We start from the raw sequence: 22,530 nt of genomic DNA on the forward strand, positions 1-22,530 counted from the left end.
GGGGGCGTTTATAATTCCGTGGGCAGCGTTATACCAATCATCTAATGTGGGTCAAATGTTGATAAAAGCAGTTAGTATCGAAGATGGTAACGTTACACGCTGAAACTCACCCCAGTCTCCGCGCGCCGTTGGGCGATCATCGTCGAGTAGAAATTTTATCATTATGGGATATATTATTACCCGGTCCATCTCCAGCTTGTATAATGGTATATACGTCCAAATCATGTTGTTTATCGAGTTATTGGCAATCGATCGCTATGTAGAGTGACGAGCTAGAGTGCCGGAACCTATCCCGAGTGGCCGGAAGCAATAGGGCCGACCAGCAAAACCTCTACTGCGCTTCCTGTTAAGCAGTTGCGCCGATCGGCCACCAGATGGCGCTCCTGAACCGCCAGAGAGCTCAGTGGGTCCTGCTGGTGAATCTCAGGCCAGCGGAGGGGGAATATGAATCCGATTCCAGATTTTTGAAATATTGATATAAGGACGCTGTACAGCGTCCCCCGGCAACTTTAGCATCGCCAGCAAAGACGTTGTAAATCGTTTTTAGGCAGTCAAAGTGTTATAGATACATATTGATACATTATAGATACAGGTTCGATCATGACATCATACGATGACATCACCAATGTTCTAGAATGTTCGGCTATGACATCATCACCAATGTTCTAGAATGTCTATTATGACATCCTACTGTGACATCACAAATGTTCTAGAATGTTTTATTATGACAAACAAGACGGTTCAATGACTTTATCTAAATCCAATCAACATTCATAATGCCCTTTCAATGTAAGGATATACAAATAAACATATAAACATTCATATAATACCATAACCTAAATATATAGCTTAGTCTCCTCTACACGGCCCCTAATTGTACTTATAATCTAGAGACAATTTCTAACAACTAAAAAACAAGGAGCTGAAACCAAACACTATTTTAACTGATAAGTGTCTCTGCTGCTGGATAACCAATACCTGGTGCCAGAGGTCACTAGTACATGGCACACCGTAGGAGGACGGTCTTTACCACAGCGTCATGCAGCTTCTTGGAGAAGACAGACCTTAGTGATAGGTCTATCTAAAATGGTCGTCTTCGTCTTGACACAGACCTGGAAGTTGCGTGACACACGTGTCCACTTCTGTCTCTCTTGGAGCTGAGGTAGATATTCCTGTGTCCATTGTTTCCAGAATATGTCTGCCATATACTGGACCTGTTTCCATCTTCTGTGGGAGTAGAGCTCTTCTTTCACGAAAAGGCCTGGAGGCAGGGAAGGCTTTGACTGGAGGAGCAAGAGGTGGTTGGGGGTAAGCGCTTCCAGGTCGTCCGGATCACTAGAAGCCTTGGTTATCGGTCGACTGTTAATGATGGCTTCTGCCTCACACAAGACGGTGTGTAGGCCTTCTTCATCCAGAGTCTGGAGCTTTAAGGTGATGCTGAGAATCTTCCTGACCGACCTGATCATCCGCTCCCAGACTCCGCCATGGTGAGAACCGGTAGGGGGGTTGAAAATCCATTGGATTCCCCTCTGTCGTAGAGTGTTCTCGATCTTGGAGCTATTCCATTGTTCCATAGCTCTTCTTAGCTTGCGCTCCGCTCCAACGAAGTTAGTCCCGTTGTCTGAACGGAGGATTTTCACCTGACCTCTTCTCGCGTGGAAGCGATGGAGAGCGTCAATGAATGAGTCGGTGTCCAACGATGATGCCACCTCAATGTGGACAGCACGGATAGCCAGACAGGTGAAGATGCAACCCCACCTCTTCCCGACGCTTCTGTCGCGTTTGACGTTGAACTGACCGAAGTAGTCTACCCCAGTGTTGGTGAAAGGGGGATCATCTGGAAGAACCCTGTCCTGAGGTAAATCCACCATCTGTTGTTGTCCAGCAGCACTGTGTGTGCGTCGACAGGTTACACACTTGGAGAGGACTCTTCGTATGGCAGCGTGAGCTCCAGGGATCCAAAACTTGAGTCGCAGCTTGGGCAATACTTGGTTACGACCGCTGTGACCCACATTCTGGTGGATGTCTCGGAGTATAAGCTCCGTTACATGGAGATCCTTAGGTAGGATGGCTGGGTGTTTAGCCTCTTCAGGCATCGCCGAATTGTCATGTCTTCCACCTACTCTGAGGATTCCATCTTGCAGTACTGGCTTGAGCTTAGCGATAGGACTGCTCATCTTGACATAGTCACCTTTCTGAGGCGCAGCGATTTCTTCTGAGTATTTCTGTCGCTGACTGTAACGAATGATCTCAAGCTCTGCTTCCTTTACATTCTCCACAGTGAGGTTGGTCTTCGCCAGGCTTGCCTTTAAGATCTCTATCTGTGTCTGTACCTCAGACTGTGAGCGAAGCATTCATCTTCTTCCTCTTGCGACACAGCATCAGCAGAGTGCTTCTAAGCTTCAGCATCCAACCGACTGCCTTCTTGAGACGGTTCCAATTGGAGTAATATTCCAGGAACTGCTGAACTGTGTCGAACTTCTCTTCAGCTACAGTAGCGCTGACCACAGCGTTCTTTACCTCTGGGTCCTCCGTGGTTAGGTCCCCATGGTGGTCTGGGTTCTGAGGCCATTCCTCTTCGGGCTCGGTGAGGAATTCTGGCCCCTGTATCCAAGTCTCATTGTGCAGGAATGATTCCACATTGAGTCCTCTCGACGCGCTGTCAGCAGGATTTGTAGCAGTATTTACATACCGCCACTGTCCTACGACATGCGCAGACCTTCTCCGCTTTCTCTGGTGGCCTTCTGGTAACATTAGCCAAGACCTAATAGAGTACAGAATGAGAGTACATATATTCGGTGCCACCTCATCTCCTAGTTGTGCCAGCTTTGCCCTACAAAAGTGTGCACAAGACAACAGAGGACAGTACAGCCCTGCAGGGGTCGACACAGTGCGGCACAGCTTCTACGTTGATGACTGCCTCAAATCAGTTCGTTCAGAAGAGGAGGCTGTGTCCCTATGCAATGAATTAAGGGCTATCCTTGCCTCAGGAGGATTCCGGCTTACTAAGGCCCAGTCCACACGATCACGGGGTATTTTTTACACCAGTTTTTTTGTATTAATTCAAAAAAATTAAACTCTGTCCACACGACTGGTTTAGACCCTGCACGAGTGACGTCATATACATGTAGTACAATGAAAAAAGCAGTAGGTGGCGATGTACAGGAAACTGACCTGAAGCCTGGAACACAAACATCCCTCCTTGCTCACAGCCAAACAATTCTAGAAAGGCTGACTGGGGCAAGATGGCGGCGGTTCAGAGACGCTGGTGACTCCGCCTTAAGCTATCTAGTGTTCTATATATATCTATGGGTTTAGGGTTAATACAGGAAACTGACCTGAAGCCTGGAACACAAACATCCCTCCTTGCTCACAGCCAAACAATTCTACAGTTTGTAGCTAGAACAACGTGCAATAAACAAATAAGGATACATTCACTGTGTGTTCTGCCTCATTTGTTGATGAAACAACCAACATCGACACAATTTACCACCAAGAGCGGAGTTTAGTCTCACAAAAAGATTGCAGATTTTGTTAGCTTACATGCTAACGTAATAATGTAGTAACGTTAGGACTAGTAGTATAATTAATGGATGTAAACGTTATTTAACACAGTGCAGATGGGTACAATACAATACGGCTCAATACAAACAATTGTTAAGGGGATGCAGACTGTTATAGTTGGGACTGGGTTCCTTATAACAATAACTTGACAACACGTGAGCTTAGTTTAGCCGCAGCTACAGGTTTACTCTGGTCAGGTCAGGAATGCGACAACAGACATAATCAGTCAATCACAACAGTCTTCAACACAGACGATACGTTTCGAACAAAAGTTTGTTACAATAATTTTCATATAATGCTACTTGGGACAGCTCTGCTGTAAACACTGGTGTAGCTGGCTCTGCTCTAATCTCTCTACCCCGCGTTCGGTTGCTAACTTGCTATTTGTTTGCGACAGTCTGCCGTAAACATGGGAAATAATTGCGACAGCTCTGCCGTAAACACTGGAAATAACCTCGGTTACTATGCCCACACTGAGGTGTAACCGGGATGCGCGCAAAACTTCACCCTGGACTCCGGTTTTCAAAGACCGCGGTTGCAGTGTAGCAAAACCCCGGTTGTGTGTGGGCGAACAGTGCAACTGCGCACATACAATCACGGTTACATTAAACCCAGCGTTTGGATGGACAGCCCCTAACTGGTTGAGCAACAGCCGAGCCGTGCTGTCCGCTATCCCTGCTGAGGAAAGGGCCGAACCTTCTGAGGGAGTTAGATCTGGATCCGGACCTGCTCCCGGTTGAGCGAGCTTTGGGAGTCCGGTGGTGTACTGAGAGCGATAACTTCAAGTTCAAGATTGTCCTACAAGAAAGACCACCCACAAGAAGAGGCATCCTCTCTATAGTTGGCTCAATCTACGATCCGCTGGGCCTCCTGGCTCCAGTGGTCTTGACAGCGAAGAGGATCCTCCAAGAGCTCTGCAGATTAAAACTAGGATGGGATGACGACATCCCAAGCACCTCGCTCTACAATGGTCCAGCTGGATGGAGGACCTTCGTCTGTTGGAGGATGTTGGAGTGCCTCGGAGTTTCAAGGCCAAGGGCTTCGGCGAGGCAACATTCAACCAGCTGCATCACTTCGCAGATGCTAGCCAAGAAGGTTTCGGAACTGTGAGCTATCTGCTACAGAAGAGTGATGACAACAAGCTTCATGTTGCCTTCGTCATGGCAAAAGCGAGAGTGGCCCCGCTCAAGCCCCTCACTATCCTGTGCATGGAGCTAGCAGCCGCTACCATGGCAGCGCGCATGGACAGGACCTTGAGATCCGAGCTGGAGCTCCAACTAAACAAATCTGTTTTCTGGTCCGACAGCACCACTGTTCTCAAATACATCGCAAACAGAACCAGTAGGTTTTGCACCTTCGTAGCAAATCGAGTGGAGACCATCTTGAAGCTGTCAGAAGTAGGACAGTGGCGGTATGTAAATACTGCTACAAATCCTGCTGACCACGCGTCGAGAGGACTCAATGTGGAATCATTCCTGCACAATGAGACTTGGATACAGGGGCCGGAATTCCTCACCAAGCCCGAAGAGGAATGGCCTCAGAACCCAGACCACCATGGGGACCTAACCACGGAGGACTTAAGAAGAGTATTTGTGTTCATCTGGCCTACATTTAAAAAAGGGGGAAATGGAAAAATGAATTGGAATAAGAAAATGATAAAGAAATTCTCAGGGACTTGACTTCCTAATATCAGTCAAGGAAAGGATAAAAGAAGGAAGGATCATTACGTCAGAACAGCAGCGTTCTATGCTCTGCTTGGTGCCAGTTCTAGTATTGAAGCCTATGGGAGATGCATGGAGAAGCTAAATATACAAGCTATCTGAGGAAATACACATCAACCAAGTTGCAGATGATTCTGACATCTGAGGTAATAACTTCTTTAAATGACCGGTCATAAACGAGGAGATGGCTGATCCCACACTTTGCTCCAATGTGCGTTCATGCGCTACACCAGGGGTGGCCAACCCGCGGCTCGCGAGCCGCATGCGGCTCTTTGCCCGTCAATGTGCGGCACCATCCATAAAAAAAATTAAAAAATAAAGAAATAAAGAAATTATAATAATTTTTTTTTAGTTTTTTTCACTCATTCCATAAGGGCGTAGAATAACCATTTAATTTTTTTTTAAATGGTCCATTTGCATGTTCTTGGTATCTGAATCTAGGGACATATATGGATCAGTGTCAGAAATAGTGTGTCTGTTACTAGGCTTGAGTAAATTGTAATGAACCAAAGGAGAATATCAATTCTATTTAAAAAAAAATATATTATCTTTGACTGTGAATAACACCATGCTAAAATTTACCGGACCTGAAAAATCTAAGCAATTGAATAAAGGGAAGATGATTAAACAGAAGGTTTTGTAGATAGTACTGAATTCTGCCATATTTTTTATAATGTAAATTTCCCCACCATTTTTCATCGTATTGCAACACCGTTTTTTGCAAAACGTTCACAGAAAGTAGAGAAACTAACAGCGTTCTGTTTTATGGCAATAACGTTCAGGTTTGTGGGATATAATCCCAAAAAATAAGAGAAATAAAAAAGTCAATCCAGAAGTCAGATGATTGACAGGGATTGGTGTGAGCTGGGTAGGGTAGTTTTTCAAAATTCGAAAGCCCTGAGTCTCTTCCTTCAAAAGACTACACTCACTTTTGGCTGTGCCACTTCCTCCTGTCAATATGTGCCGGTTTCCGACTCAATGCCCTGAGATTTCTATAATCTTATATATCACTAATAACAGTTAAAATAATTGGTAAACAAACATAATGCTGAAAATATACACTTTTACTGTATATCTCGGGCTTAAGAGGTCAACCCTGTGAGGCCCAAATTAAAAAGACATTAGCAACTTCAGAGGCCAGAGGTTGGGACATATAAACACATTTACTATCAAATAGCATTGTGAGGCTGAACAACAGGACCAATTGACTATACATGATTGTGCTTAAAAATGTTTAAATAAACATTCTTTTTTTAAATGGCTAAAAGTGATTTTGTAATTTTGCAACCATGGGTCTCACAGGGTACTTTTAACCCTATGAGGCCCAAATAAAAAAGACATTAGCAACTTAGGCCAGAGGGTGAGACCTATAAACACATGAAGGGTGCCGTGACTGAAAGAAAAGGTTGAGAAACGCTGGTTATGGTGTGGCTCTTTGTGGTACCACAGTAATTTTTGTGGCTCTTAGTCTCTGACTGGTTGGCCACCGCTGCGCTACAGTGACATGATGACCCTTTCTTATTTTAGTTTTCTTGATATCAGTTAATATCAGTTCCTCACGCTTATGTTAAGTCTACAAAAGTTGTCTGTGAAGATTCTTAGTTTTTTTTACTGTATAATTTCTAGGGGGGGATAACCGTTCATTGTACTCAATTGTATATAATCTCTGTAAAGCTACGACCAGACCACCACCAGAATAAAATACAAATACTCTTCTGTTAAAACCCATTGAAACCGGGAAACACATTTGTGTGTATATGCAGGCTATATAATGCATTATTAGCAGGCGTTTTAGGTCTAAATGGGTTAAGATGGTTTTCAGTTGAGAAAGAAGAGGTGCAGTGTGATGATAATGAATGATGATGAATAGTTTTATTTTCTGTTTTTGTTTACAGATAAATCAAAAACACACATGTGTGGACTTTCAAAAGGAAAAGAAAAAATCACAAATGTACATATTCAAAGTAAGCTCACACACAAAATCCAAACTCAATGACCGAAAAAAGGAATAGGCTGAAGCACATGCTTATTTTTGCCTATCCTTTACAATTCTTAAAAACGAAATATACTTTAATATAAGAACATTTTAAAATATGCTGCAAGATATACTTTTTTTCTTTTTCTTTAAGAGAAAAAAGAAAAGAGAAAATAAATGTTTGATGTTTTACTCAAAACTGTACTTCTGAATTATTTTATCCTTCAGGGCCTTTTTAAATCTCCCCTGAGAGGTAGACAACTTCAACCCGTCACTAAGACTATTCCACAATTAAACTCCCAAAATTGAAACACACCTAGCTTTCACATTAGTTCTTACCTTTTTACTTTTTTTGTATTTTATTTTTGTATTATTTTTTAAACAAACATATAAACAAACATGACAACACACGATAAGATATACAAGCATTAATTAACAGTGCATATCCAATGAAATCACCATTTAGTAAAATGTCTTATACAGGATATACCCCTAATACCTGCTATCTAATACCCTCAGGGCCGCCTCAGGGGGTGTGCAAGCAGTGCGGTCGCACAGGGCCTCGCGGGAAGGGGGGCCTCGCACAAAAAAAAAATATATATAAAGAAAAAATATTTTTATTTATTATTTTATTTATTAATTTTTTTTATTTTTTTTTTATTTTTTTTTTATTTTTTTTTAATTTTTTTTTAATTTTTTTTTACGAGGCCCCCCTTCCCGCGAGGCCCTTTTTCATCACAGACATAAAATCTAGTTTTGCTTATATGCTTATATATTTCACATTAGACACGTTTGTAGAATGTGTGTGACTTGTTCGTGGCCCTGCGGCTCTGCAGCAGACATACTCACTATTGGAGCTCTGGGGCTCTGCAGCAGACATACTATTGGTTTCAACGAAGGGAGGGGTTACATCATGTGTATGCCGTCGTGCTCCAGCTGCGTTTGACTATTTCGCGCGTGCAGCTTTGGAGGTTATGCTTAGTTATGCCAGCCAAGAGGAAGAGGACGGTCATTCGGCAGATGGACTGAAGATGAAAGTTGTTGCATGTTAGACAGTTCAGTCAGGCTAGCCATGTCGGCTTATCTAAAGGCAGGGACAGCTAGTTAGCTTTAGCTACGTTATAATATCGAGTGCTAACGTGTGGTTCAGTCGGGATAGCCATGATGATGTCGGCTAGTAGCTAGCTTAGCTAAAGGCTAACTAGCGTTAGCTAACTTAGAGAGAGCGCGTGCAGCATTGTTATGCCAAGATGAAGAGGACGGTCATTCGGCAGATGAACTTCGTCAACTCCACGCGGTTGTCTCCATCCTCTTGGACGTTTGGTGAGTTTTTAATGCACTCTATTCTATTCCCGCCGTGGATATCTCTCTCTCTCTCTCTCTCTCTCTCTCGGGAGCCAAACCGGCCGACTAGCTGTTGTAGCTAATGTTATATTGAGCCAAAGTGGGCCGGCTAGCTAACGTTATATTGAGCCAAACGGGCCGGCTAGCTGTTGTAGTAGCTAACGTGTGTGGCCTGGTGTCAGTACCTGGCTACTCTATTTGCAGTTAGCCTATTTAGCTGATGTCGGCCATTGGCTCCTTGCTACTTTGTTTTCTCTGGTATATACCCTCTTCTCTTTGGATTTAAGTGTTGATCTTTGTCCTTTTGGATCTATGTATATTCATGTTGCCTTTGTGAAGTTATCTTTTCCTTCTGTTTTGTTCTTCCATTAAACGTTGAATATCCTTTAGGGGCTCATCTTTGCTTATCTCTCTCATACATGCTCTCTCTCTAACACACACACACACACACAGACATGCTCTCTCTCTCTAACACACAAACACACATGCTCTCTCTCTCTCTCTTTCTAACACACACAGACATGCTCTATATCTCTCTCTAACACACAAAATGACATGCTCTCTCTCTCTATATTTCTCTCTTTCTAACACACATATACATGCTCTCTCTCTAACACACACACAAACAGACATGCTCTCTCTCTATCTCTCTCTTTCTAACACACACAGACATGCTCTATCAATCTCTCTCTCTTCAATTCAAATGGGCTTTATTTCACATTCTTGTACTTCTCCCAGTAGGTATGGGAGTTTTGAGTTATTGTCTATGTTTTCAAAGTCTCTTTGGGTGTTTGCAATTTGTGGGAAGTATGTCTTGGTATAGTGGGCAGGTTGTTAAGAAGTGGAGCTCGGTTTCCACCTCATCTTGTGTGCAGTGGGTCTGTCTTCGCTTGGGAGCCAGGTCTGCCTATGGCGGCCTTTCTCGATGGCTAGGCTGTGCTCGCTGAGTCTGTACCTAGTCAAGGATCTTCTTAGTATTGGGTCAGTCACAGTGCTCAGGTATTCTGCCACTGTGTACTCTCTGTTTAGGGCCAAATAGCATTTCAATTTGCTCTGGTTTTGGGTTGTTTCTTTCCAATGTGTCTCTCTCTCTCTCTCTCGCTCTCTCTGGCCTTGCTCTGGTGGAGGGTCAGGGGCATTGCCGGGTCTGTGCAGCGATAACACTGTATATTGACTGTAGAACGGGAGCTTTCTCTCGCTCTCTCTTGCTATATTTTGACTGTATCATGCCTAGACTCGGGCAGCGCTATTATTTAAGAATATGTTGACTGTATGATTTTTTTTTGTACCTTTTAAGGGGGGGGGGGGGGGGGGGGGCTCGCGTTTAAATCTTGCACAGGGCCTCGCATTTCTCCCAGGCGGCCCTGAATACTCTACACACATATGCTCTAGCTCGTACCCCCCCTCCCGGACCCCCCATTGGATAATCCATCCATTATCACTTGCTCCTAACCAGACACTACCGTTATATGGAGACAGTGCTGGACTATGTCTGTACTAGGGTGAAAGAAACAATCCCCACTACCAAAATGAAAGTTTACCCAAATCAAAAACCCTGGGTAGACAAATCCGTCCGTGAAGCTCTGAGAGAGCGCACCAAAGCATACAATGACGGCCTAGTGGCAGGCAACATGAACGACCACAAGGTGGCGCAACACAACGTAAGGAGGACAGTGACAGAGGCCAAACGACGCTACAGGGATAAAATTGAACTCCAGTTTGAACAAGCTGACTCTAGAGCTATGTGGCAGGGGCTCAAAACGATGACAGACTACAAAGGCGCCTCCCTCAAACTGAACAGTGACATCTCCTTAGCAAACGACCTCAATACCTTCTATGCGAGGTTTGATGCTGGTAATAACAACACCAGCTCACAAGCCTCGGCAATGGGGGGGGGGGGGTCGGCTGCTGATGGAGGCGCAGTGTTCAGGGTAACAGAGCATGAGGTGAGGCGGACCTTTAAAAAAGTGAATATCAGGAAGGCAGCAGGTCCGGACGGCATCCCCGGCCGCGTCCTAAAAGTCTGTGCCGACCAACTGGCCCCAGTATTCACTGACATATTTAACCTGTCCTTAGAACAGGCTGTCATCCCCACCTGCCTGAAGAAGTCCACTATTATCCCTGTACCCAAAAAATCCAAGCCTGCTTGCCTCAACGACTACCGCCCTGTAGCTCTCACCTCCATAGCCATGAAGTGCTTTGAGAAGCTAGTAAAGGGCTACATCTGCTCCTCCCTCCCCATCAACATGGACCCCCTGCAATTTGCATACCGCCCCAACAGGTCCACGGAGGACGCCATATCCCATGTGCTGCACACAGCAGCATCACACCTGGACAAGAGGCAGGGGAACTATGTGAGAATGCTATTCATCGACTACAGCTCGGCATTCAATACCATAGTCCCCTCCATACTCATAGCCAAGCTCAGGGACCTGGGCTTGGGCTATGACCTCTGCCAGTGGGTCTTGGACTTCCTGACTGGCAGACCCCAGGTGGTGAGAGCAGGCAACTGCACCTCCTCATCCATCACCCTCAACATAGGGGCCCCCCAGGGCTGTGTTCTGAGTCCCCTCCTCTACTCCCTGTACACACACGACTGTGTGGCTCAGCGGAGTAGCAATACAATCGTCAAATTTGCTGACGACACAGTGGTGGTGGGCCTGATCTCTGCCAACGACGAGAGGGCCTACCTGGAAGAGGTCAAGGTCCTGGCGGGATGGTGCCAGGAAAACAGCCTCTCCCTGAACGTCAGCAAAACAAAGGAGATGATTGTGGACTTCAGGAGGTCGGGGGTCAAGGACTACAGCCCCCTCAGCATCGACGGGGCACCGGTTGAGAGAGTCAACAGCTTCAAGTACCTCGGAGCCCAAATATCCGAGGACTTGAAATGGACCATACACATTAACAGTGTGGTGAAGAAGGCACGACAACGCCTCTACTTCCTCAGGCGCCTAAGGAAGTTCCAAGTCAGCCAGAAGATCCTTAAGAACTTCTACTCATGTACAATAGAGAGCATCTTGACCGGCAACATCACCTCCTGGTTTGGGAATAGCACTGCAAAAGACCAAAGCAGACTACAAAGAGTGACACGTTCAGCCGAACGCACAATCGGAGGGGGGCTCCCCACCCTCCAGAACATTTACTACAAGCGTTGCAAGGGGAAGGCTAAGAGAATTATTAAGGACTCGAGCCACCCGAACAACTGCCTCTTTGAACTGCTGCCGTCAGGCAAGCGATACAGGAGTCTCAAGGCGAGCACAGAAAGACTCAGAAGTAGCTTCTATCCCCAGGCCATCAGGCTGCTAAACGAACAATGAATGAACACTACACAACAACAACCACCAAACACACATAGCACACACATCCACACGCACACACTCACTTTAAACAAACACACTGTAGCACCCACTACACACACTTTATAGCACACACCCACTTTAAACAAACACACTGTAGCACCCACTCCCCACACTTTATATTTATGGATGAAGGATTGCACTACAACTCGTACACCTTACTGTAAATTGTACCTAAAATTGTACCTCATCCCATTTCTGCTTTGCACTAGATAGTACTGTACATTAGTACACTGCATAGTTGTGTATTGTATATTATATGGTAACTCAGAACATTGTACATATGTCTATACCGAACAACTGTGACCTCATTTTCTTCTTCTAAATTCATGCTATATTATGTTATTATGTTATTTGATACTATCTTGTCTAGCACAGTCTCTGGAGCGTAACAGTAAGAAGCATTTTGTATGAAAGTATTCTGTACTTCTGTATGACAACTATTAAAGAACTTGAACTTGAACTTGAACTATGCTAGCTTTTATTCTCTCCACCACTTCTAACCACATTTTCATTTTGGATTCATTGAGTCCCAAAATTCTTGCTGTAGATATTTCTTGATAAATCACATCGAGATATGTAAGAATCCAGACCTTCCGGCACATTTTTTCCGGTTGAAACCATTGTGATGCTATCAGCTTTTTAGCCACTGTGATACCTGATAAAACCAATCTCTATAGATGTGGAGGTACTGCACACTCAAAAACATCATTCAGCAGTAATACAGAGGGGTGTACAGGTATATTCAGAGTTAAGAGATTTGATAATTGCTGGGTCACTTCTTTCCAGAATATCTTAACTGGTGGGCAGTGCCAGTACATGTGCATAAATGTCCCCTCGTCCCCATTTGTACATAAGGAGCATTTGGAGTCTTGTTTAAGACCCATTCTGTCCAGTCTTATAGGAGTCAAGTATGTCCTGTGAATATAGTTAAGATTGATTTGTTGATGGTCCGGGTTCCTTGATGTAAGTCGAACATTTGCCCAGGCTTCTTGCCAATCAAAATCTTTTTCCAGGTCTGGTATATCCCTCCTCCAGACTGAGTCTAGGTGGAGGGTTTAATACAAGGACGTTAGTAATTGATGATAAAAATCTGAAACAAAACCTCTCGATGTCTCTCTTTCATAGAATAATTTGTGGTATCTGTGGTGTACAATTGGTATCCTAAATGGAACACTGTGAGCCTTCAAACATAACAATAACTGTGTGTAAAAATAATATGTGGACTCGGTGAGATTACATTTTTTGCGTATTTCATCATAACTACAAAAACCCTGTTTGTTGAAAACATCTCCTAATGAGTGTATGCCTTGCTTTTCCCATCTACGGAATCTTATAGGTCGTTTACCAATCAAGAGTGCATTGTTATTGAATAAGGGAGTATGATTATGCCATTTATGTGGGTTAGAATTCTTTTTTGTGTTTCACGCCATATCCGGATCGCATGAGTAATTATGGGGGCAAATTTCCGTTTGCATTGTTTAATTGATAATTTGGTGTATACTATGTCCTTCAGTCTATGTGGAGCTACTATATTCTCTTCTAAATTTCTCCAGGATACTAATGCTTGGGGATCAAACCATGTTGTCAGTGGTCTTAAAGTGTACGCCTTAAAATAGTGGAAAAAATCTGGAAATGCCATACCACCGTCTGCTTTGTTTCTCTGTGCGGTGGATCTTTTTATACGTGGTGGTTTGTTATTCCAAATACATTTGTATGTGGAGGAGTGTAATTTTCTCGAGTAACCCTCTGGAGGGGGTAACGGTAGCATTGAGCTGAAGAAGTTGATTCTAGGTAGGACGTCCATCTTAATTATTGATACCCGTGCCTGTACTGAGTTTTTAAGTTTTGACCACCTGTCAAGGTCGTATTTTATTTTATTTTGGATTTTTATGTAATTGTGCTTCACCGTTTGGCTTATGGTAGGGAATATTTCAACTCCCAAACATCTAAAGTGTTTTACCATAGGTATCTCTTCTGGGAGGGTTATATATTTTTTTGCAGGGGCGTTAAGTGGAAGGAAAGTCGACTTCGGCCAATTTATCTTAAATCTCGATAAATCTCCAAAGTCCTCAATCAACTTGAGAATATGAGGCAATGCGGTGTTGGGGTTTTGCATGAATAGTATTACGTTGTCCGCATATAAACAAATTTTATGTTGTGTGCAATGTTCCCCCTAAGGTGCGCCCATGCGCGCACGCACATGGCAAAACGTTCCCGCGCACATCTGAAATCGGTCAAAAAAAAAAGAAAAAAAAAATTGTTTTTTATTCAACAAACATGACCATGTTCACGTCTTAAACTCATACTGAGGCTTTAGTTTGGGTTTTAAATTGCATATCATCATTCATTTATTTATTGTCACACAGAGCAGAAGAATTTTGCCAAAACAAACCAATAGTATCCAGCATCAGAACGGCAGACCAGCCACACGCATTTCCTTTGATTTAATTATACATCAAATGATTTATGTCAAGGATTGCAATGCCTCGCTTGAATGAAGTTAACTTTTCACCTGGATAACGTCAACATTCAGGGTGAATGTAATGTGAGAAATTGGGATAAAAAAAAATATATATATATATATATATATATATATTTTCTTTTTTTAATTTTTGATTTTTTTTTATCGGATCGGGAAAGATTGGTATCGGTAGATACTCAAAATCACATGATCGGGATCGGATCGGGAGCAAAAAAATTTGATCGGGACATCCCTAACCATCCCTAACCCTGTTGCGTGTGACGTTACCAAGAGAAGCCCCGCTTTCAGTGCTTTGTGGGCAGCGCTACTGCACGCTCACACAGACACACACAACAGATGAGGAAGTGGACAGATCCGACCAGCATTGCTGGCTCCTCACAATGCAAACGCGAAAATGTACATTACAGAACTGCAGAGAAAACGTCCAATTTATCATCCCAGTCGAGACTAATTGGAAGCGGAGTGCAACGCGTGCAAAGCTTGACCATATGTTTATGTGTCTAATCATCCTCCCACCTCTTGCAGAGACAAGTCGCATTTCTTTCGTCTCTCCCTAGGCCTTCAAGGCCGTTCCTACCGCCGCCTCTACTGCTCCATGGAGCCCGACGCTGCTTCGTGCCGGTGGCCGGACTATACTCAAATCAACTCTAAATGGATCTAATCAGTGGATTGCATATTTTCTTCAAGAAGCAGAATAAGGCTAACCCTCTCTGCCTATTGGGACATCATAATCGGGCTACCAACTTTAAGACGTGGTCATTTTTGGATTATCGAAGCTTTTGGACTGCAATAAGAAGATTTTGGATCTGTTTACCGCGCACAGGATCTACCAAAATGAACTGATAAGACACTTGGACACTTGGACTAATAATGCATTCAGTCATTTGGACGGAGTTGTTAAAACTCACTCCACTCAAATCAATAGTTATATTTCACTCAATTAAAATCAAATTTAAAGTGACGTGGCTGGGATAAATGGGCCAGTCAGTCAGCCAAAACAAATTCCTGGACCAAGGTCGAAACAGGGAGCTGCTGGAGTCGAAGGCCCTCTGGGAGATAAGAGTGGCGAGCGGCTTCCCCACCCGCAATCCCTACCTCCCCCACCCAGGACTTGGCTTGTGCGCTCCCCCCCACCTCCCCCCCCCCCTCCTCTGCATTGGCGCTGCACTGTCGGCTGCCCCCCCCCCCCCCCTACAGCCCTGTGACAACCCCAACCCACTCCCCCCTCCTTCCGTAAATGGCGCTGCCTATGACGGCTGCCAGTCTGTTTGCGGTGGTGAATATGCATATGTTTGTCTCAAGGCTCTGTACCATTATTACTATCTAAAATGTAATAATTGTGGAATATTACTGTAATGAGCTGTATGTGTATGATCCAAGTGTCCTATGATCCTCATAGGAGCATAACAGAAAAAAGCATTTCATGTGAAGGTATTCTGTATCTTTGCATGTCAACTAATAAAGAAACTTGAACTTGAACTAATAAAGGTGCTGGCGATCTCAAAGCTCACATGGACACAGCAAAACATTATAAACAAAGCAGTGCGAGGCGAGAGTTTGATGGCAAAGTTGACCGAATTGATTGAAGAATGCAGCTATACAGAGAGAGAAAGAAAATAATTTAAAACTATTTTGATGCCTCAAAATTATGTTTTGGTTTGATAAGATGCTTATGATACAATCATTCTAAGGATTATGTGTGTAATAAATTAGCTTAGTACACTAATTGCAACAAATCTGAAACTGCATAGTGCACTTTTAAATTAGTATCTTTGTGAGGTTACTGTTTTATAATTTACATTACATTGAAAAGATAAAGATACATTTTTTAAAGCTGGATTTTCTAATACAGAAGAGGTATTATTTAGAACATTACATCATATTTTTCTTGTTATTTATTTTGTCCTGTAAGACTTATATATTAGAAAATATATATTATTTTGTCATAGGTTGATTTAGTTATTTTCTTGCGATTTGTCAGATTACTTTAGGCATAATACAGCATGTTGAGTAACTTCGGTTATAGGGATAGTATTTTGTTATATAAAATAATATAAACAATAATTGTATATCCATACAGAGGAGGTATACTTTAAATATATTATAATGATAAGGCATCTTTGAGTAAACTTTGATTAAGTATCTTGAGGCTGAAGGCAGAGTGTCCTCTTTAAAAAAAAATCACAATATGGTCACCCTTGAAGTTGCATTATAATTCACTTAATAAAATAATGATGAGTCAGCCTCCTAAAAAGACAAAAGTTAGTGACACGACTCACACCGCCGCCGCCAACCCAGCCAAAGTAAGGACTATGCTCTGTATCGTCAATCAATGGTCAAATAAATATTTGATTAAGGAATATAACATGCCTTTTTGTATTATTTCTCTGTGTATCAGCAAAATGTATATATTTTTATGTTAGACATTAAGGGAAATTAAGATTCTCAGATTTTTTACAAACCGCCGCATATCAACTAACCGGTTAATCGGCAGGTGACGTATGTTGCTCAGTAGTTGCTGATGTCTGCTCAGGAGGTTTGAGTGTTTGCTCAGACCAAAAAATAATTAGAGGGAACATTGGTTGTGTGCCCTTGATTACGATTGGTTCTATGGATTGGGATTGTCTTATATATTGTGCTAAAGGCACTAATGATAGATCGAATAGTCCGGGACTAAGAGGGCAACCCTGTCTAGATGAGCGTGATACGGAAAGATTTCGGAGGTGATTATACCTGTTGTAATCATGGCCGATGGGTCTTTGTATAATACTTTAATCATATCAATGAATCCTTTTCCTAACCCCATCCTTTCTAATACTGCCCATAGATACGACCATTCCAACCTGTCAAAAGCTTTCATTGCATCCAGTGACAGCATCGCCTTAGGTGTGATGTCGTCCTTGTTAGCATCTATTACGTGTAGTAATCACCTTATGTTATCAGTGATCAAGCGGCCTCTTATGAAGCCAGTTTGGTCCGGATGAACTAAAGACGTCATATGCTTTTGTAGTCTGATGGCTAATACCTTAGAGTACAGTTTGATATCGGGTCCGAGGAGGCTTAAGGGTCTATAACTACCGCACTCGGTGGGGTTTTTGTCTTTTGTGAGGACTGTTATGAGTGCAATATTGTCGTTCTTATGGAAGTTCTCCTCCTTGACTGAGTATAAAATCATATTTAGTAATAAGGGTCCAATTATGTCCCAACAAGAGAGGTACATTTCTGGTGGGATACCGTCTCTTCCAGGAGCCTTACCACTTTGCATTTCGGATATGGCCTTCTTGAGTTCCTCTAGTGTGATCGGTGTTTCTAACTGTTTAGCGTCATCCTCTGAAAGTTTAGGGAGGTTAATTTGATTAAGATATGTGTCCATTTTTATTTGATCGAAGGTCGTTTCTGATTTATACAAGTTGGAGTAGAATTGTTTGAATGTCGCGTTTATTTTTTCAGGGTCTGTCGTGGGATTGAGTGATCGCCATAAGTCATTTACACCTGTAATCTTCGACCAATCCTTTAGTGCATTAGATGCATTTTTTTGTTCGTTGGAAAAGGAGGGGTAAGATTTGTCCATACTTGGATTCCAAATGGCATTAAAATCTGCACCAATTATAAATGAGTATTCGGGAAGGTCTAACATTGCTCTGGTAAGTGTAGTGAAGAAATTAACTTTGTACAAATTTTGGGCGTATACCGCTACCAACGCTATTTTCCTGTTCTTGTGTACAATCTTAGCTATAGTTATCCGACCATCTGCATCAGACCATAGTCCCTTCAATTCAATATTCATCTTCCGTCTAACGACTATGGCAACTCCACGAGTTCTCGTTCCAAAGGAAGAGTGACTAATGTTATGATATGTGTTGTCCGCTAACGTCGCTATGTCTTTCCCTAAAATGTGCGTTTCGCTTAGCAGAGCCACATCAACCTGTCCTTTTTTCATCAGTGTGAGCACGCTTTTGCGTTTGTGTTGATTATTTATTCCCCCAGTATTCCATATTATTATATTCAAACTAGCCATAATCTATACATGTTGTTGTGTAGTTGTTGGTAATGCTTCTGGAGTGCGAAGCTACAATAGATATATATCCAACTATTGAAGTCCCGTTGAGAGCCGAGCTTAAAAACATACATATATACAAATAATAATCCCCTAATTCCCCCTGCCACCGAGAGTTGTACAGGACTGTGTTCCATAGACACATCCTACGAGTATGACTCCCTCCCTTAAGCCACCGGGTTGCCCAAAATGAGCTTTCTAACCCTAAACTTCCTATGCCAATTGCCATAGGATCTAAAACTTTCATTCTAATTCAATAGAATGTCACTTTTGGTCTTGCGCCTTCCCATTAATGTAATAACAATAGTGTGAAAAATGAAAAATATACCTTCATCGATATATTAATTTGAACCTTCTAGTAACTTCTGTTGGAACCTTCAGAAAAAAGAAAAGAAAAATACTAACACCTAAAAAAAAAGAAAAAGTGGGAATTAAAATAGAACTCAACAGAAAAAAAATAGATTTTTAGAGCTACATTATGCAAATCCCTAAAGCAGTGGAGTAATTGCTTAAAATATTAGAATAACCTTGTCATGCTTATACCTTTAGATGAGGCTGATGTTTTTAAAACCTTATTGAACTTCCATCACTGGATCATATGCATATACATACCGGGTTTTAAAGTTACAGGCCTTCATTGTAGGAGTACAGTATATTCTAGAACAGGGGTAGGCAACCTTAGACACGCGTGCCTGCATAGGCACGCGGGGGCATTTGCATAGGCACAGGGGGCAGCAGTAAAAAAAAGAAAAAGAAAAAAAGATTATAATTATTTATTTTTTTTGCTTTGAAATATTATAGTGAAATATTTTGCACTGTTGTCGCATTTATCTTGTTGAAATCCTCCCACAGGTTCTTTTTACTACCACATATTTAATTGAGACCCTTTATTTGTTTATTATTTCAATTTAGCTGGAAATACATTGCTACATCATTCAGTAACATTTGCAGAGCCTTATAACAAAAACATTATTACGGTCACCATTGTGACCAGTGGGATTAATCAACTAATTTTATTATTTATTTTTCTATTTCATTGAACATTGCACATGTTAAAAGCCATATTTTTTACTCAAAATGTGAGTATTACCAAGTCAACTTGTGTTCTTAAAACAATGACAATAAACATAGTTTTATTAGGTTGAAATAATGTGGTTGTGTACTTATTTTTCTGGATTATTATGGATTGAAGACTGAAAACCTTAATGCACAGTAACTGAACTCAGTATTTTTAAGTTCTGGTAACTTATTATTATATATTTTTTACAGTGTAGTCTTGCGATCAATCAAAACTTATTTACACGATATACCTCACATTCACCCTCCATTCACATCCTGGTGTTCTCCATTAGGCCTGTAGGTGGAGCTATGACAGCCCACGTACAGTACACACACCGATGGTGTGTGATGTGTCCAAAAATGAATGGGCAAATGTGAGTGAAATGATCGCACTGTATGCAGCTGTTTGTCTACATTGCATTCCCCCCCCCCAACTCAGATTTAGGGTTGATACAACCATCATAATAATATTGTTAATAATAACAATAACGATAATGATGTAATAATGTAAAAATTATCATAAAAAATACCTGATTATGAGAAAAAATATTTACGATGCATGGAATATTGTTGAGGCACACTAGTTACAACTATATTTCAAACAGGCAATCCATGTCAGGTGGGGGCTCAGAGACCAGAAGTCTATAAATATAGATATATAAACTTGTTCTCAAACTGATGGATCTTATGGCAGTTCAGGGCCTCGCGCTTCTGCATACCCAGGACTCGGTCTCTGCGCTGCAGCTTGTAGGTGTCCTTCCCGCGGCATAGTCTGTCGATGAAGTAGCCCAGCTGGTCCACGTGCTCCAGGCGCTCCGTCACAAACATCTCCTCATGGATCAGGTATGACTGAGGCAGGTAGGTGCAAGCCCTGAGGTTGACCTGCAGCTCCATCCAGTCTTTGGGGGGCATGACGATGGAGGTGTTCAGGGGGATGACGTAGCACTTGTTCAGACTTAAATCCAGATACGCTGTCAGCCTCATCCGGAAGTCGTTGACGATGTCAGCGGGGTCGGTGTCGGAGAACTCGGGCAGGGGGACATTGATGAGCTCCACCTGCTCCTCCTCCAGCACATGGATGCTCTCCTTCATCATGGTTCCAGCTCCCTCTTGCATCATGAAGTCAGCGGGGTCGGTGTCGGAGAACTCGGGCAGGGGGACATTGATGAGCTCCACCTGCTCCTCCTCCAGCACATGGATGCTCTCCTTCATCATGGTTCCAGCTCCCTCTTGCATCATGAAGTCGTCTTTGCGGCCCTCCTCCAAGATGTAGTATCTGTACAGGACTCTGCCCAACACCCCAGACAGAATGAGGGCCAGGCCCAGGCCCAGGCACATGCACCAGCACCAGGTCATGGACTGACGACGAACTTGGGTGTCCTCGGGGGTGAGCTTCTCGATATCCTTTTTCACATCTTTCTGCGCCAGGGCAGAATGGAACAACACCTTTACCATCCTTTCCACAACAAATCGGTAGGCAAGGCACCTTGGTTGAGAAATGCAGGTTTCAGTCTATGTTGTTTAGTCTATCTGTTCAGTACTGTTCAGTACTGTTTCAAGATGCACAATGCCCTGGCAGAGAGAATTGCTGAATATATATTATAGATACATATTGATACATTATAGATACAGGTTCGATCATGACATCATACGATGACATCACCAATGTTCTAGAATGTTCGGCTATGACATCATCACCAATGTTCTAGAATGTCTATTATGACATCCTACTGTGACATCACAAATGTTCTAGAATGTTTTATTATGACAAACAAGACGGTTCAATGACTTTATCTAAATCCAATCAACATTCATAATGCCCTTTCAATGTAAGGATATACAAATAAACATATAAACATTCATATAATACCATAACCTAAATATCGCTGCTGTCGGGACAAAACCTCATAACTCCAAAAACCCAACTTTTCAGCAGATGAAAAAAACGAACACAGATTTGAGGGTGAATAGAGTTAGGAGGTTTAGACAGATGATCGGTTTAATGCGTTCCCATTGTTTAAACTTTGTAAAACCCACACACACATATGGAGGATGATCTACGGAGTTGATTTATATAAAAATAAAAATATAAAAAAATGGAGTTATGAGGTTTTGTCCCGACAGCAGCGATATATAGCTTAGTCTCCTCTACACGGCCCCTAATTGTACTTATAATCTAGAGACAATTTCTAACAACTAAAAAACAAGGAGCTGAAACCAAACACTATTTTAACTGATAAGTGTCTCTGCTGCTGGATAACCAATACCTGGTGCCAGAGGTCACTAGTACATGGCACACCGTAGGAGGACGGTCTTTACCACAGCGTCATGCAGCTTCTTGGAGAAGACAGACCTTAGTGATAGGTCTATCTAAAATGGTCGTCTTCGTCTTGACACAGACCTGGAAGTTGCGTGTGGTAATATTGAGTTGAATTTCATAAACAGCCTTGTATACTGTTTAGCAGAAGTGGTGGCAGGGATAGTTGAATAGACAAAGGTCACCCCCACTAGGTGATCAGATTAGTACTGTATGGTAAAGAAGGCCCAAAGGGTCAAAGCGATCATGTCACACCCCCCCTCGTGAGACAAGCCAGGCCCCTTCATCTCAGCAAAAGATCACACGGACGTGGGCCACCGATGGGCCCCTTCTGTCTCTGTCCCATCACGTCGCCACACCCCAGGGGGGGGGGCTGCCAGCGCCCACAAGGAGACCCCCCACCAGAAGGACATTAGGCCAGCCCCCCCGTGAGAAGACACACAGAGGAACCCAGAGGGAGGGGCTGCCAGCGCCACAGGACACCGCTCACAGAAGGCGCCCACAGGAGATGCATGATTGGATCAACTGTAATAGTGAACTGTATTCTATTTTGGCTAGAAATGGTAGTATAAAGGAGGGGACAGTTTGGTAATTCGGGAGCTCTCAGACCAGACACCACCAGGGGGGTCTGGGGGCTCCACCGACTCCTCCC

At 42.9% G+C, this 22,530-nt stretch overlaps 1 protein-coding gene across 1 annotated transcript; it reads right to left on the reverse strand.

Annotated features, from left to right (window-relative positions):
- Nucleotides 1–2,334: 2,334 nt before the first annotated feature.
- On the reverse strand, nt 2,335–21,016 carry LOC311233547 (integral membrane protein 2B-like; the record flags this gene model as incomplete). Its single annotated transcript, XM_084320513.1, has 3 exons — nt 2,335–2,604; nt 2,693–2,744; nt 20,226–21,016. The coding sequence occupies 3 exons, from the start codon at nt 21,014–21,016 to the stop codon at nt 2,335–2,337; spliced, it is 1,113 nt and encodes a 370-aa protein (XP_084176639.1).
- Between the last annotated feature and the right edge of the window lie 1,514 nt (nt 21,017–22,530).

Source organism: Notolepis coatsorum (genome assembly GCF_963971535.1).
Source record: "Notolepis coatsorum genome assembly, chromosome: 8".
Lineage (NCBI taxonomy): Eukaryota > Metazoa > Chordata > Actinopteri > Aulopiformes > Paralepididae > Notolepis > Notolepis coatsorum.